At 39.4% G+C, this 16,901-nt stretch overlaps 1 protein-coding gene across 1 annotated transcript in view; it reads left to right on the top strand.

Moving 5' to 3' along the window:
• The window catches only part of LOC139743417 (uncharacterized), a 192,723-nt gene that overhangs the window by 33,704 nt on the left and 142,118 nt on the right, over nucleotides 1-16,901 (top strand). The window contains exon 3 of the mRNA XM_071653902.1: nucleotides 15,018-15,133. Coding sequence (XP_071510003.1) covers nucleotides 15,018-15,133 — 116 coding nt within the window. The remainder of the gene's footprint in view (nucleotides 1-15,017; nucleotides 15,134-16,901) is intronic.

Here is a 16,901-nt window from a genome sequence, read left to right as displayed (position 1 = left end):
TGACTCTATCATGCCTCAGAAGGGACAAGCAGGTCCATAATGCGTATACCAGCAATGCATCTACCGCATGATTAGATACTTAATTAACTGGCTGGCACTGTCGAACATCATTATTCAGACCTCTTTTTTTGTCACGTTTCGCAAAACATCCGATCTTTTGACTTCACGACCAGCGCCCTTTCGTACATGTTAAAAATGATAAGTAGTGCGGCGGTCAAAAATACACAGAGGGAACGCCTCATTTGCTACACGCTACTAGCTAGGTGATTATGGAATGGCTCTATGCTGTATGGTGTGTTTGATTGCCCGTTAACTGTTTTCATTAACAATAAACAGCAAAAACCCTCCCATTTGGAGGAGGAGATTATTGTAGAATATATGACCATTGTCCTTCGAGAGGAAATGGATGAAAAGGCCAGGTCTGGAAGCGAGCGATTGATTTCCACCTTACGCCAGCATTGCGCCTCTCACAGTTGGATTTGAGGTTGGCGAGATAAGAAGTCGGCAGTGGCGTGCAGTTTTTCAAGCAGGACGAGTTTGTGGGTGGATATTAGGTCTGCCGGCGTTTGTCTGTATATTTTTAATCGTCTGTCTGTAAGCAATATTACTCCAAAGAAAATATTGAATGGGATTTGATGTATTGGTCCTTTGTGTCACATGGAACACGTGCGCAGTACTGCGGACATTTGCGCTTTTCCAGTACTTCTAATTTCATTATGCGCCTTGCTGTCGCATCTTTTAATGACGTCACATTCTAAGCGATGGATCATTACCCATCTGGAATTGTTTACCTAAGTAGATCGCTCACAGCACAGTACTACCTGCCAACTATGCTCAAAGTTAAACGATTAGCACTCGTTAATTGTGATAGCATTGACAATAATACTAATAGGAGAAGGGCCCAATCCAGATGTATGTAGAAGTCTGACCACACCATTGTTGACTGCACCTAGATAAAAATAGATATTACCTTGAAGAAAGTTTGAGTTTAAAACCCAATAACTAATGATGATGATGATGATGATGATGATGATGATAATAATAATAATGATAATAATAATAATAATAATAATAATAATAATAATAATGGTAGTAATAATAATGATAATAATAATAATGATAATAACAATAATAATAATAGTAATAATAATAATAGTAATAATAATGATAATAATAAGTACAACGATTGTAGATGCGCCATCAATCTAGTAGCCTATTCTAAAGCGCAGAGGGACATGTAACGCAAATAACATACATTGTACAGTTGTACATGAAACTGTATAGAACTATAGAGGAAGAGATAGAAGCACATAAATCCATAAATGTATTAAATCCATCCTGTATGATTCAAAGAAAACCATCGTAAACTCTCCGCATTTGTGCACGCGAGCCTAATGATATATAACAATCGAAATCATTAAAAAATTATGATCCTATCTTTTTAGAGGCCGTGAAAAATATTATGCACTTACTAATTATTATGAACTATACAATGACACTGGCTCTGGCTCTATTATACGACTTCGACTGCAATTTCCCATAGAAAACCCCGTGAAATACGAAATTTTATAAGGTTTTTCTCGGAACAGAAAGACCGCAAGGACGAAATGGATTCATACGATTTTGAGAATCAAGGTCTTCGTGACTATATTGGTAACGATCTCCTCCACGTGTAACTTCAAATACGTCCTATTATACAGGTAATGCTATTCATTCCTCTGACTTATACCCAGCTTGTGCAGTTGCATATGGGCTGCCCAGCCATCTTCTCGGATGGGAAATGAAAAGAAAATAATATCACTTATGTTGATAAGAACGTTGTTGTAGATTTGTCGTAACTATATAACTTGTACAAGTAGAGGAATCAAACAACAATCTGAAACTGACTGAAGCTGAACTATTTGCTATCCAGATGACTTAGACATTGATAGAGTCAGAATTTAATCGTCAGAAGTAACCGGTACGAATCGCGTGCGGTATCGTACTGGTGTCTTCATCATCGAATTTGCAGAAGGTGATTGTAAATGTTTACGCATGTCTGCAGCGGAATGTCAAAAAGGAAACTCCAGAACTTTCAAAAACTTTCCTTATATTCTGATGCAAAGTCAGACTGGTGTACCAAAAAAAAAAAGTGTGTGAAAATTAGGATGAAGTGAAAGCAAAACAAATGACTTGTTCCACAGGCAAAAAAAAAAAAGGTGAAAATACGTGGGACGTACCTCACGCGTACCACTTGTAAACCAACGAAAATATTGCAGCTGTAACATTCCGCCCTCTCATCGAAAAAAAGAAAAAGAAAAAGAAATCACTTTGAATTTTTGAAGAGTGTGTCACGACATCATTTGACTATTACCCAATAGGAACAGAATGACAAGGTCCGGGAGTCATAGGAAAATAGAGACTGTCTTACATACCAGCATCTGATCGATTTACCTTGAAGGCCTACGAGCTATTGTGATTTTATAAGAAAATATGCTCATCTTTGCTATTCTTTCCACAGTCTTTACGTTTTCTGTTGCGCACAATATTGTGATTTTGAAATGATACTGATAACGGCGGCCCGTGAAGCACGTTTAGTTTCTAAAAACTTTGCCAATACGAAGAGTGGAAATTAAGCTTTGCCGTTTTTCTCAACGACCTTTGAACCTCTAAATATTATTCTTACAGACGTAGAAAAAAGACATGGACATGGACCACTCTTTCCATTAACATAAGGCCAGAGCTCAAAGAGAGTCCCTATTGGTAAGCACAAATTGAAGTTGCCGATATGGGCGCGAGAGAGATCGCAAACGGCAGTTTCCTCTGCTCAACCGAACGTTACGCTCAATGACAAATGGCCAATATAAATATTTTCGTTTCTATTATACTCCCAACTTCCACAAAATGTCACCGGGTCCTGGTGAATGTCTTCACTCCGCGGAACAAAAGCGCGCGTTGGAGCTGATGCCGGTTATTTCTTATGTATACCTGAGTCACAGACTATGACTAATTGTTCTCTATTTCAGCTAAAATCAATTATGGAATGGACAGGGATACAATGGAAGTTTCAGCTATGAAAATGAGAGGGAAAAATCTCGTTGGTCAGCAGTATACCAACTGTATTTCTTTGTCACTCAGTGCTTTTCAATTGTGGGACTTTTACCCTTCAAAATTGCACAAAAGAAGCGATCAAACCCCACCTCCTTGGTAGAGAATGAATAAAAGCAAAAGATAAGAGGAGAAAAAAGGACGTAGGAAGAAATGAAAGGCATAATCAAATTCAGGCAAGGCTGATTAATCTAAATCTAGCCTTTCTATAACCATGATTTCTTTCAATGAACTGAATAGGTAATCCTGATGAGTGGATATGTGTGTACATGTGCTTAAGAGCCAATGATTATCACTGATGGTGGGACGTTTGCTTTTTTCCTTATAATTTATGGACCAATTTTACGCGTTAACAAGACGGACTCTGGTGCGTTTATGATTTTTCTTCTCCGTTTGAAGTGTTAGGTTGTTAAGTCTTTTCACCGGAATGGGCTATGATAAATAAGAATCATCCCCTGAGAATTTCATGTAGTACGATAAATGCTACTGGAATCGCTTCTTCGCTATACAAACGTACAATTAACGTAAAAAACGTACAAATTTGAGAAAATACACACACAAGGCTAATCGTCAACGTTGCTATGTCAGATGTGCATGCAAGGACCAGCCGTATATATGGCAGGATCTTTACCGGATATATCAAGATTCTGGTTGATCTCATATCGGCAAGGGATATGGCTGTATCCAAGGAGGTATAGTGTGCGACACCTCCTTAGTTGTAACGCTTGATGAGCTTTGAACGCACACTGGTCGATAAGTCGGTGGCTACTTTACTTTCTTCCCCAATAATCCTTTCAAAGATTTATAAAAAAGAAAGAAGCTTAGGACCACTTTCCCTCTCCTCCGTAAAATTCAATTCCTGGTGGGCTATTCAGCAGACAGAGTCAATGTTTGGAAAGCTGCCCCTAAGCCCTTTCCCTATACACCCACTTAAACTTCGAACGTTAGACGTTTTTGGCTGCGAATGAATGAGTAGAGTCGCCGAACTTTCGCCGATGACCGAGACATTGAAAGTGTCAAAGGATAGCGGGGACTTAAGTCAAGAGTGAAACTGTTGAAAGTTGGAGGAGATTAGTTTTGCCTTGGAAGTGACTCAAACACAGTTCACTGCGAGTGCTCGCGTTTTATCTCATCGATCAAAGTTTCTCCTCTCCCTCCCCTCCTATCCCTTGCAATTGTGTCTAAATGTTGATCACAAATCTTTACGTGTCTGTTATTTCTTTTATTCCAACCACGTCGATCAGGCATTTTCATTATGTTGAGCAACGGAGCAGTACATTGAACTGCCCAAAGCTGATGATGAATAGGGAAGTACTTAAACATCGGTCTCAGGGTATTACGTCATAAAAAAGGACATGTGTACACACTGCGTTGAATAAACGGTGACCTACATGTGTGTAAAAGATAAGAACAAAGAGCTAGGAATATATAGGCTGAACATTTAAGCCCTCTCTTCTATCTTTTTTTTTTCCTTTTTTAATAAAGTGACAATGAATAATCGATTGGTTGGCAAACTCTTGGGGCAGTGGATCCTCCACACTGCGTTTGTTTTTCACACCAATGAGTCAGGGTGTAAATGAAAAGTACATAGGGGCACATAATGCGTGCTCTTTTCGAGGGTCTATGCCCGTGTTTGATCTCACATGGGGGTAGGATTCGATGGGCGTTGCCCATCAAATAGCACCCCTCAGGGACCACAGGATGGTTGTAGTTGTTTTATCATTTCTTCTTTTAAAACAGTTGTAACACACACGCTTTGAAGAGCTATAATATGTTCTATTCTCTAGCTTTGGGAGGTCATGTTTTATCAAGGAATGATATAGAAGACGCACACATGCACGATGGTCAAGTTTGTATTCATTCTTACATTTGTGTGACAGCAGTGTTAGGTGTGAGTGTGTACTCAAATACCGTGGCAATGAGGATTATCTAGCTGTGTCGAAAAAGCAGTTAATCTACTTCTCGTATGTTATTGCGCTTCGTGTTCCCAATGTGTAATTTAGTCTGACTGTGTATGCAAACGATGAGGGAGCAATTGTGATCTTTGCTTCCCTCACATCATAACTAGATAACGACTGCCTACATGTGATACGTGTGAATTTGTCCAAGCACGTAACATGAAATGGGGAAAGGTGGTAACCCGAGGGAATAAATAGTAAAAGAAAGACAGTGATAGGCTGGTATTGTTTGGGTACAATGATAACCTTTATAAAAAAAAAACCATCCAATGCGGAAATGTTTTGGGTATTCTGGGCTCGTTAAATCTTCATAATATAGAAGACGTTGAAGCAGTCGTATTGAATCATTTACAGAAATAAAGAAAGGTGAGTGTTGGAGAGCTGACCCGGAGAACAAGCTTAACGATACTATGACCAATGAGTTTATTATGATACCGAACACGACACGTGGCCATGTCTTCATCTAACATTTGATACTCCCCCAATAACAAACAGAAATCTCATACAAATTCCACAAACTAAAGCTGGTCAGAAGATCTTGCGTTGCTGTCAAAGAAAAAAAAAACACAAAAGTTGTTCAAAAGAGAGAAAAAATCCAATACAGCTCTAATACCCAATTCTTTTCATAAAGTTTCAATTGTTGCCAGACGTATTCGTTACGCCCGTCTGGCGACCCTTGCATAAAAGCCATGGAAACGAAGTAAATAGAAGTTAGACGCCACGAATGCCATTTGACCCTCGAGGTCGCCTTTTGCGGTTCAACGGGCGTCACCAAATTTTGGCCTCTTGTCATGATCTTATGCAGTCCCTTCACATTCGTGTGTGTGTGTGTGTGTGTGTGTGTGTGTGTGTGTGTGTGTGTGTGTGTGTGTGTGTGTGTGTGTGTGTGTGTGTGTGTATGCGTGTGGTAGCGAGGATTCAATTTATAAAATGAGATGGAAGAAATTTAATCTTCACCAGTCATACTCTACCGCGTCTCAACAGAAATTGAAAGTGGAATTCAATACCATAAATATCTGATTAGTTCACAATTATACTAATTCAATAGGTTAAATTATGTTAGTTTGTAATTACATGGACTACAATATTTTGTAGAAGTGGATTTTGAACAGAGCCAAAAGAAAGAGCTGAAGGTGAAGAATTGTGTGCACTTGGATGATTGGCTTACCTTTCCAATCTCGACAGCTCTGAACACAATAAAGTCACAAGTAAGAGCATGTTTTATGTCTATTTAAACTGATCCTACATTTGTATTGTTGGCATTTGTTATCAGCCATGATTCATCATTCTAAATACACGTAACATCCAGGGACTATACTATCTGTGACGTACGTAATCCTCCATTTTAAGATGTTAAATCCCCAATGTAGTCTGATGTTCCTGTTGGACTTTAGACGTTAAGAACACTGGGCTCGTCTTCTTGTTTGCAATGCTTCTCTGTCTCCAACAATCATGTGAATCGTCGGACAATGTAATCTTATTTTGCGGGAGCGATAATGATAGCATTCTATTCTTTTATAAACGCTTGATAGGCTGGGGGAAATCATCCATTTTGTTTACTACATAAACTGTATACATGTATGGGTGGTCTCGTGACACGAAAACTGACAAGACAAACAGCCCGCCAAATGCATTCGACATACCACGCTGTCTTGAAGTTTTCAATACCGTCTGAGAGTGAATCACACAAACAAACTTGCAAGCAGGAAGGACGAAAGCAATTTGATAAAAATCACAAATAGTCATTAACGGAGATAACAATGAAAATTACAGACTAAGGGTCACTGAAATTGGGGCGATGAAGAAACACTGTGAAAAGATGTGATGTTTGAGAAGGATACATAAACTTTCAGTATGAGGTTTGACAAACCTGTGAAATGAAGATGTAACGACCCTTTCGGAGTGGAGTGTATTGCTCGATATCATTAGTAAAGTTTTTCGTTCTCACACCTTCTCTGTCCTATTTCTTTCTCCCTCCCACACACACACACACACACACACACACAAAGATACAAGCACAAACACATCGGCTTTTCTTCTCTTTTTATCCCCGCACAAGAAAAAAAGCAGTCATTCCACCCCAATTGTTTACACCACGTGATCGTCAGTAAGATTTGCTACGTAACTTCTTCCAAAGGGGCCAAATTAGGGACAATGATTTCAATGTGTGATTGCCAGACGATCTCCTGAACTATGTCGAATGAGAACCAGCTGAGAACCAATTCAAACTAGATCAAAGTACTCTGGTATAATTATGTCTGATGTGAAATTTCAGTTAATTTGTATGGAGATTGTCAAGGGGTGCCCTGGCGAACACACACATACACAAAATACATTACGTATACAGTAGACAAACAAACAAAGGAAAAATTAAGAGCATGATGCAGGTTTATTTTGTTCTAATAAAGTGTAACGTACAAGGGATTTGTCTCCTGACTTAGTAGAGTTCTCTCTGTGCGTTTACCAATTCAATGTATCCCCGTAGTGTCAACGTCCTTTGTTTCAAAAATGTCTCCAGACTGCCTGGACGTATTGAATTTTAGTCAGCCTCATTAACCCTATAGGACCTTTTCCCCTCTTTCTCTTTTTTTCCTTGACACTTTTTTTTTCTTGAGGGCACTCATCTTGAAAAATAATCCCCCTTCCCTTCCCAGTGGCTTCAGAGGAGAAACAATCTTCCGTTAAATTACGGAATGTCACGCGCGGAAAGCTACGCATTCCAGTTTCCGTCCCGACTTGGGAGGAGAAAAAGGGTCATTGACCAGCTCCCATCAGAGCACTGCCGACTAAGAAGCGCCATATTCCTTATGAAAGATCACATCTTGTGTAGTCACAATAAGTTTTGTTCTGTGACGTAGAATTTGATTCTGCAAGTCAAACATTTCTGGCTGCTGGTCCTAATGTGCAAGTATACCCTATTGTTTCTCAAGTCCAAGAATCAAGTGCTGCTGTTCTTCTTGCTTTGAGCTTTTCTGACCAGCCATCTGGCAGCGGGGCAACGTTGACGATCTCTCTTGCCCGTTCGATCATTCCCACTTAACACTGAAAATGCAGCGGAGCCCTCCTCAATCGATGGTCTCCATTGAACGTCAAGATTGACAAGCCTAAAATACGTCTAATGATTATTAAACGGCATCCATCTTGGAGTGGCCATGATTCAATGGATTCTCCGAAGTGTGTCCGATATCTTCAGCGAGCAATCCAAGCGATGCCAAACGGAAACAGTGACCTAGATCGATTAATTTGAGTGCAGATCAATGCTTGATCTCTCGCTCTGTTGGGCTCTAATGATGGCCCTTATAAAGATTCATATAAAGACAAAATTCTTACATGATATTCCCCAAAACAGTGTGTGTTTCTTTGCTTCTTTCTTGTCATGTTGGAGTGTATTGCAACTGAATCGACGAAAATAAACACCGTTATTATGTACCGGGTATTAGTTTAGATTCGCTCAAACTAATAATTGCTAGTAAAATGCATCTAGAACATTGCTGAGAATTGATGTGAACTATTACTATGACTAAACTGAGGGAAGTGTAGTAAATAGACAATAAGTATATACGGCACTGATCGACAGGGGTGAGCAGCGACACCAACGACAGTGTATTTTACACTAAACTTTGATGTCTGATATCCGTCTTTGAGAACTCAAGAACTCAATTACGAAATCATGACACTGCTTAGTCCAGTGCTCGCGATAAAGATGCAGGGTTAGACAGAAAGGTGCGTAAAAAAAAATCATGTATTTTTCTGGCACCTGTATTATTATGATTACATCATAGATTACATCATAGTCCTTACCCCTCCCCCCATGTTTAGAACAAAAGTAGAATTCTTTACGTTAATACAGTTTGTAGTGATTATTTTTTTTAAACTTTTTTTTGACAATGTAACACCAAAAGAGACGTTCGAGAGTACAATCAAATTTTAGCAGTTTGCGCTGGAGTTGCCATCTACTTCTCAGTCACCAAACCGCTCTTGTCTCATACTACTAGATGGACATGCGATGTGTGTGCATATGACTTATGTATGTGTGTGTGGAGGTGTGGTTCAACATTCTTCCGAGCTTCAAGATTCTCTCCCTTTTCGACTGGCCTGTTTGGTCAATTTGATATAGCTTGCTGATTATTACTCGTACTTGGGTCGGTATCGTTCGCCTGCTTTCCACTGAAGGCAGAACACATCTGTATGTAGGGGGGGGGGGTTAGTGTCCAGTAACAATTGTCTGTTATACGTTGGGCACATTTCTTTTATATTGTGTGCAATACAGCTAGGAATGATGGTCAGGTGGTACCGTGTTTGTTCTAGGGCTATTTCTCACACAAGAAACAAAAGGCAGCTATTTTTGGATCATCCAATATCTTCCCGCGATATCATGAGTGTCATTTCAGTCCACTTATCAAAAGCGCGGGATAATGTGTTTCTGTTGTTGTTGTGGTTTTTTTCTGTTTCTTTGGCCCAGTTGCCGTCCGGAGTGCACGTGAAAGCAACAACAAACATCTGTGTAGTTTCGCGAATAAACACGAAGCAGTCGTGACAACAATGGTGATGTCGTTGTATCTGGGGTGCGTCAGAACTTTCATTTGTGCTTTGCTGGCCACCAAAGACACAACGTACGATACTCCCGCCGTACCCCAGTCTTCTTGTCACCTTTTTATCGGATGCTGATGAAATAAGCCCTCTAAGTAGACTATCCGATTGTTATTTGTTACCATTAACCACTGCATCACACGTGTTTTAGATAAAAGTAGGCAATTTTCCCCCTTCTTTTTCCGCAAATCTCTTATCTCCTCAACACAAAGCTCTGGAATGCTAACTTATAATTGTCCTCCTCATCTCTTCCGATAATACATCATCGATTCCCTACGACTGAGTCCAATTGGCGATATTTCAGTCTCCTACTTTGATCGTAGACGAGCGATCGGAATTCCTTTTATTTCTTCGGTCGCGTGTTGAGGAGGAGCTATCGATCTCACACCAATAAAGCCGTATTTACCCAAACTATTGTGTCAACCGTGAGAGAGTAAGGACATTGATCAATAACGCTTGTTACTAGCTGCGACAACGATATCATTCTGTGCAGCTAATGAGTTGATATGTGCATTTTTCCGTCCTTGGCGACGGCTTTGTGTAAAATATGTTCAGTCAACAACTTCTAACAGCTCCATAACTTGTAGCGCGGTTGACTTTGAAACTCCATAATGGGAATAAAGTATGATGGCATCGATCGAGTCTTTGGACCAGTGATTTCTGTCCCATGTGAAATGTAAGGGGCATTTAGCGCTCAAGACTATTATAAAGTACTGACCAGCTGACCCTAGGTATTTCTGTCGCATACATGTAGAATGTGTGACATGAATAAGACTTCCAATAAGTATCCATTTACAAAGTTTCGCAGCAACCAAAAGTGACCTCCATTCTTCCGCCCATACATGCGTTGCAACCAACATGCAATAACACCATTCTTAGACCTTCCGCCTCCGTCTGAGCATTCACCATAACTATAGGAACGCACAGAGTCAAAATGACCTGAAATCTTTAGCAGGGTTACATGCAACCAGGTGGGTAATCACCTATTCAACACAAATATTCTGTGTGATTTCGAAAATGAGAAACGTGCATTGGCGGTTCCCAAGGGGGCCACATGTTTCGTTTGCCGTTTGTCGTCTGCTAATTGAAACTGTTGTCACTGTATTCCCAGGCGGCTTAGCTGATAAAAGGGCGCGAAATTGCCGATTGGTATCAGGGTACGATAGTTCATTGGACTACTGATAAACAATCCTGTGTCCATTCTTCCCAGACAGAAAATTCAACCTCCTAAATACTGGCACTCCCGTGTTCCTGATGCATACAAACCCCATTTTAGCAAGCCCATTAATAATGTAGTAAACATCCTAATAAATCCAAGGTGGTGATGATGATTATTTTCTTTTTATAGAGTAACCAGTCACCACCCCTGCAGATGCACATGCACGTGAAAGTCCTTTGGTCCCTTTCTTTGCCCCTGTCGTGACTTTATCGTAACATCGTGCAAAAAGCAATAACAACAACAACAAAAACAACAACAAATCACCAATATAAAGAATATAAGGATTGCATTCATGACCAGGGAATTGCGAAATGACGCAAAACCAAAATCTGTAAGCCAATTCCAGATTTTAACATATAGATACTCAGGTTTGCCTGAAGGTATATGCTCACAGTTACGGCTTCATATACTAGTATCACACTGGAACTGGTATTCCTATAACACCTATTGGCTAATCTTGTCTAGATGCACGAGATGCTAATTGCAATAAACAGAAATGTTTTGATGTCTTCCACCACACGTTCATCGTGTGATTGTGCATTTTGCTGAGTAGTTCTCATCGATTGCACATCAAATATGATATGCTTTCGATTCCAGCTGTATGGATTCGGTCTCATGCCCACGCCTTTAGTTTAACGAGTAATGCTAGAGTAATCTAGTTGCACGTTTTAACACGTTCCCTGCGGGATTATTACAATCATCATAATATTCTGCGATGGACATACCATGACAAAATGCTAACAGTTTTCTCCCCGAAACACCCGTTCTTGTTGTTTTCACCGGAAAGTTAATGCTTATGCGTCTAATTTCATTTCATGCCTTCAAAGTAATGGGCAAGAATTTTCATTTTCATTCAGTATTCTCTGTTTCGTACAGCCATATGACGTCTCCGCAGAATGGGGGTTATGTAGATTAGCTGATGGTAAGGATGATCACACAAAAGAGAAAACTAATACATTCATCAAGACAAGTTATTTCGAGCGCATTAACGACCTCTCCATGATTTTAACCGAAACAACGCTTGAATATAGAGATATTACTATTAATTCGAATTCATTCATTGTATTTACTACCAAATAACATGTCATGATAACGAGTAGCAGTATACAGACGCTGTTATCTAGGTGGGCTATTTTACCGTTTCGTGAAAATAGTCAAACATTCGGTCACTCTTTGTGCTGGCCAGTCTCTGTTGAATTTCCCACGCGCAGTGGGACGTCATCAGGCGCTATTTGTTCTATAAAATCAACACGCTGGTCAACAATACTCTTATACGTCTCGCCAGATGACGAAACTTGCTTATTTTCCACACGTACTACAAAGCTTTAAATTCAAACTCAGTGAGTGCCTATAGACATTTAACGTAATCTGATTTTCAACGAAGGCAGGCCATTCTTCGTGTGTCTTTGTAAAGGGTTCGGACTTCGTCTTCCAACATAAAAGTCGGCCCTATATTATTCAAGACGTCTAAAGTGTCACTTCAGGAGACGAAACTAGTTTTACAATAGTATTACCAAAAATAGCTTGTTTGATGTATTTTTCAAGGAGGGACAATCATCTCATTGTTGAAGTGAATTAAGCTACGTTTTTGGGAAGAGATACACGAAACATAGAAAATAAAAGAATGTGTAATAATACCAAAGTTGTCTGTATGAGTGCATAAGTACCACTCGCAAACACATGCAAACACATTACTGTACATGTATGTTCATTCTGTGTCTTTCATATCATACGCAGTGCCCATTTCTCCTTCCTTGCATATCAAATTCTTTTGTTGATTTTTTTAAACACAAGTCAATTTATGAATGGTCTTGTGTGATACCAGAATATGAATACACATACACGGAAATGTTTAAAAAAAAAAAGAGCAGGATGTGTATTACAATGGCAATCTTTCAAACCATTGACAAAGTTTTATTCGTGACTTGAAAAAAAATAGCCGTTTCCTTTTCTTTTAATTACAATTAGTCAGTCACAAAGTCATTCAATTGCCGTAGATATACCACACAGAATGGGAATAAAACTTTTATCTCGATAGAAGAGAAGGGTTACAACATTTGTTTTGGGTCAGCATTACATTAGTTTGCTCATTCTGCCCCACGTATCGCTTCAGTGTACTATTTGTAAGCTTTTGGGGGGCACAAAAAGAAGATTGCTAACACATATGGCCTTTCAGAGGAAATTGAGCATGAAATGAGTGAAAGGGAAGCTTAAAACACCACTGCACACTTTCGGATATTCAAGAAAAGAGCAATCTTTTGTTTTGCTTTCGTAGATTGTGCAGAATCATGAATTGGCTGTATGTGAACAAAAAAAAAAATCATAATACGTGTACTGTTCGAGAAATGACTCTAATCTAGGCAAAGCTCAAACCTCCCTTGTCCCACTTCATTACCTTCACTGGACTGTCTGTTTGTTATTTCCCTTTCTCGCCTGAACAAACTCTTCACATGCTGACATCAATATTCATGCAGTGCATTTGGTCATGAACAGTGATGGTTTAAAGTCGTCCTTTTCTCTTCGAGGCAACCAAGAGTTTCAACATCTGAAAATAAAGACATTATATAGCATCATACAGATTTTTTTTTATTCCTTACGGAATGTAATTGGCATTTTTCTGAATACACGATAACTGTTCGAATCTGTATTGACAATAAGTATCACTCGAAAGAAGACCACTATACTGGGGCCCGTTGCATAAAAGTTACAATTATGGTAACTTTGCCATCCAGTGGTAACTACCATGGCAACAATACTCAACAGCCAATCACAATCAAGAATTCCATGGAAGTTACCATTGGATGGCAAAGATACCATAATAATAACTTTTATGCAACGGGCCCAGAAGTCAGGTCCCAGTTGCGGAAAACGATGAAAAAAAAAATCACAGAATGAAGTTTAATGTAACAATTCATTTAAACTAATCATTATCACGAATCCATGCAATACAATAGAAAGCAGACATTATTATCCTTCATCACAACTAAACGGTATCTTAATTTAGTATGTCAGTATAATCATATATAATGATAATGTCCATTCTCAACCAGCCTTTGTAAGTAGACCGGTAATTGCTATTATTAGAAATAAATGGCTGTCTATAGAACTACCTGATATCAAAAAGACAAAAAAAGTTGTTATTTTGTCATGAAAAGAACGTAAATGGGCATCAAAAATCAAAATTTCCTTTTCATTTAAACAGAAATTAGGTCCTTTAGAATCTGCTCCCTTCGCCACGTATAGCTGTATGTTACTCTTTGAGATAAGATCGCAAGGCCTCGGGGTTGTTACGGCAACAAAACGCTAAATTTGTCATTGTGAGTCCCAGGAAATTAGATTAATTTGTTACATTCAAACCAAGATGGTCATTTTCGTCGATTTGCTGAAAGAAAAAAGGAGAAAGAACTGTATCTAAAGTTCATCGTAATTTTCAGTCACGCCAACTTGTTTTTGTATATGTATTTTTTTTTTTATTCCTCTCAAGAGGAAGGTTAACAATTTGGGGTGTGAAAATGCCAGCGGTCAAAATACATGTGATTGACTATCATTATTCCACAATGCATTCAACCTGTTCAGTCGGAATGGTTGCGTGCTCGTCTATGTGTGCGTGTATGTGTGTGTGAGTGTGTGTGTGTGTGTACATTTACCTCAATCATATCAGTCCCGCAGCTGTTGTGTGTTCTAGTGATGCCTTGCAAGTCATATGTCAACAATGCTGGGGGATATTTTCGGGGGAAAAAATAGAAAAAGAACTGACGAACCGTTTTGCTACTGGGGTTGATGAAGAATTTTTTAACCTGTGTAATGACTTGGCTTGTAAACGCATGAGATTTATGGGAACGAACGTTTAGGTTGTAAAGCAATATTCCTGTTCGAATTTCTCGCGATGTGAAAATAAGAAGACATTGAAAGCATTTGATTTTATTTCAAAGCTTTGAATCAAAATACTGAAGTTATTAACATGGATCAGGAATGTGTTCATATCGTCATTTGATAGCGCGTCTAAAATGCAGTTTCACATCGCACTAGTTTGAAGTATGAACGATAAATAGTACATGATGGGGAACATAGTGAGTGCTTTAAAGGCAACTTGATCAGTGGGTTTCTTTCACTAACCTCCCAATTTTTCAAATGTTTTTCATCTTTTCCTTCCACGCCTTCAGCCCTGGACACCGAAAATGCACCGGTCAAGAAACAGGTGTACGAGCTCCTATCCGCCCTCTGCATGTACTCGGCGGACGGTTACTCGCGGGCCATCGATGCGCTGGAGCATTACAAGGTAAGTCAATCACAAATTTTTGCGGAACCAACTTGTTTCGAGTTGTAAACGAGAGCAATTACAGTTACATACACTTAGCCTCCGAATCAAATCGTGATATAAAAACGACATCAACAAAAACTCGTACGCAGCGACACGCTCGATTCTAATTTTAATATGCGGCATGTATTGTGTAAGTGTGTGTGCGTAGGTATATGACTTTCTCTGTGTGTGTGTGTGTGTGTGTGTGTGTGTGTGTGTGTGTGTGTGTTTGTGTGTGTGTGTGTGTGTGTGTGTGTGTGTGTGTGTGTGTGTGTGTATCTATTTATCTGTGTGTGTCTTATTACTTGTAATAAATGTGTATTCTGCTTGACTAGCATTGCAGCAATGTGTCGGATTGTTCCATAAACACACAGAGTAAAAAGTAAGTAATTCCATCACTCCGTAAAACAAAACAGAAAAATGCGAGAGGAAACTTATTGTCTGATGACGATGCAAGAACATGTCTACAACCCAAGACAATGAAAAGGCTTAGAGGGAGAAAAGGATCATGTTCTAACATAAAGAGAAAGGCAGTCAGCTATATCTCTTTCTCCAAGTAATGAATATTATGGCTTCCACTACGTGACATTCACAAACTGCGGGCAATGACATTTCACTTACACTCATTTTAAGGTTCGGATTCACGGTCACGATATTTGTGTTTTCGCAAAAATATGAGGACTTCATGTCGACCTCTTCAACTCTTTACTGTGTTGTTGCTCTCACAGTGGCCTTCTACGCAAAGCAGACGTGTATACGCCATTTTTATAACAATGTTGCAATGAGTTAAGCATTACTCGTGTAATGTTTCCATATAAAGTGAATGAGTTTTGGCTCAAAATCGCGTGATGACGTAAAATCATTACAACGATGTGGATGAGTCAGTGTGAATACTCGTAAAAAAAGAAACTTTAAAGAAAAGTTGTATTCTGGCAAGTATCAGTGAAGAAACAGTGCATGGGGGTATCTTTTGAAATTTTATTGTTAGCCTGCCAACCATTGGCCCATTCTGTTTCATGCATAAATTGAATACCTTGACATATATTTCTGATGAGTGAGGTAATTACGCGCCCAAGCAGGTGAATGGCTTTATCGACACCTCTCAGGGATAACAATAACAGCAATAATAACAACAGAAACAACAAACAGCAAGAGTGCCTGTTTCATGTTGGCACTAAAGGCGCATAAAGTCCCCTTGGTCGACCAAGGACATGCAAAACACAATACTGCCAAGCCCTGAAATGCCAAACCGATGACTTCGATGCTGATGAAGAATGACTTTTCGCCGTTACAGAAAGTGATATCTTCAACACTCTCTAATAGAGAAAGACTCTTGGCTTTTTAAGCGGACATTTTAAAAAGCGCCAGTTATGATCTGTTGTAATGCTTTTCCCATTTGATATAAAAGCGAAAGTGCAATACTTGACGTGTGTGCAAAGAAAACCCAGTCCCCAGCAGCCTTTCTGCAGGATCTTCATCAGACTGACGTAAGAAGTGACTATTAAGGCCAATCGACTATAGAATCAGTTTCACACAGTTACTCGGTATATCTTACAACCCTTGTTTCAGAGCTATAGGTTGTGGGCCTAGATACGAACATTGCTTCGTGTTCTTTGCATGCCTTACCATCACTACATGGAGAACGGACTGTACCAGACTTCCGATCTTTTCACCGATTGTCACAGACCCACCAACTTTTCCTCAACTACTTTTGAAGGATAATCTATGAGGCCAGATTTACTTTTGG

Source organism: Diadema antillarum, unplaced genomic scaffold, assembly GCF_040938485.1.
Source record: "Diadema antillarum isolate AM-2024a unplaced genomic scaffold, OU_Dant_1.0 seq00001076_RagTag, whole genome shotgun sequence".
NCBI lineage: Eukaryota > Metazoa > Echinodermata > Echinoidea > Diadematoida > Diadematidae > Diadema > Diadema antillarum.
The sequence above is the reverse complement of the archived record's forward strand: the minus strand, read 5'-3'. Positions and strand labels throughout refer to the sequence as shown.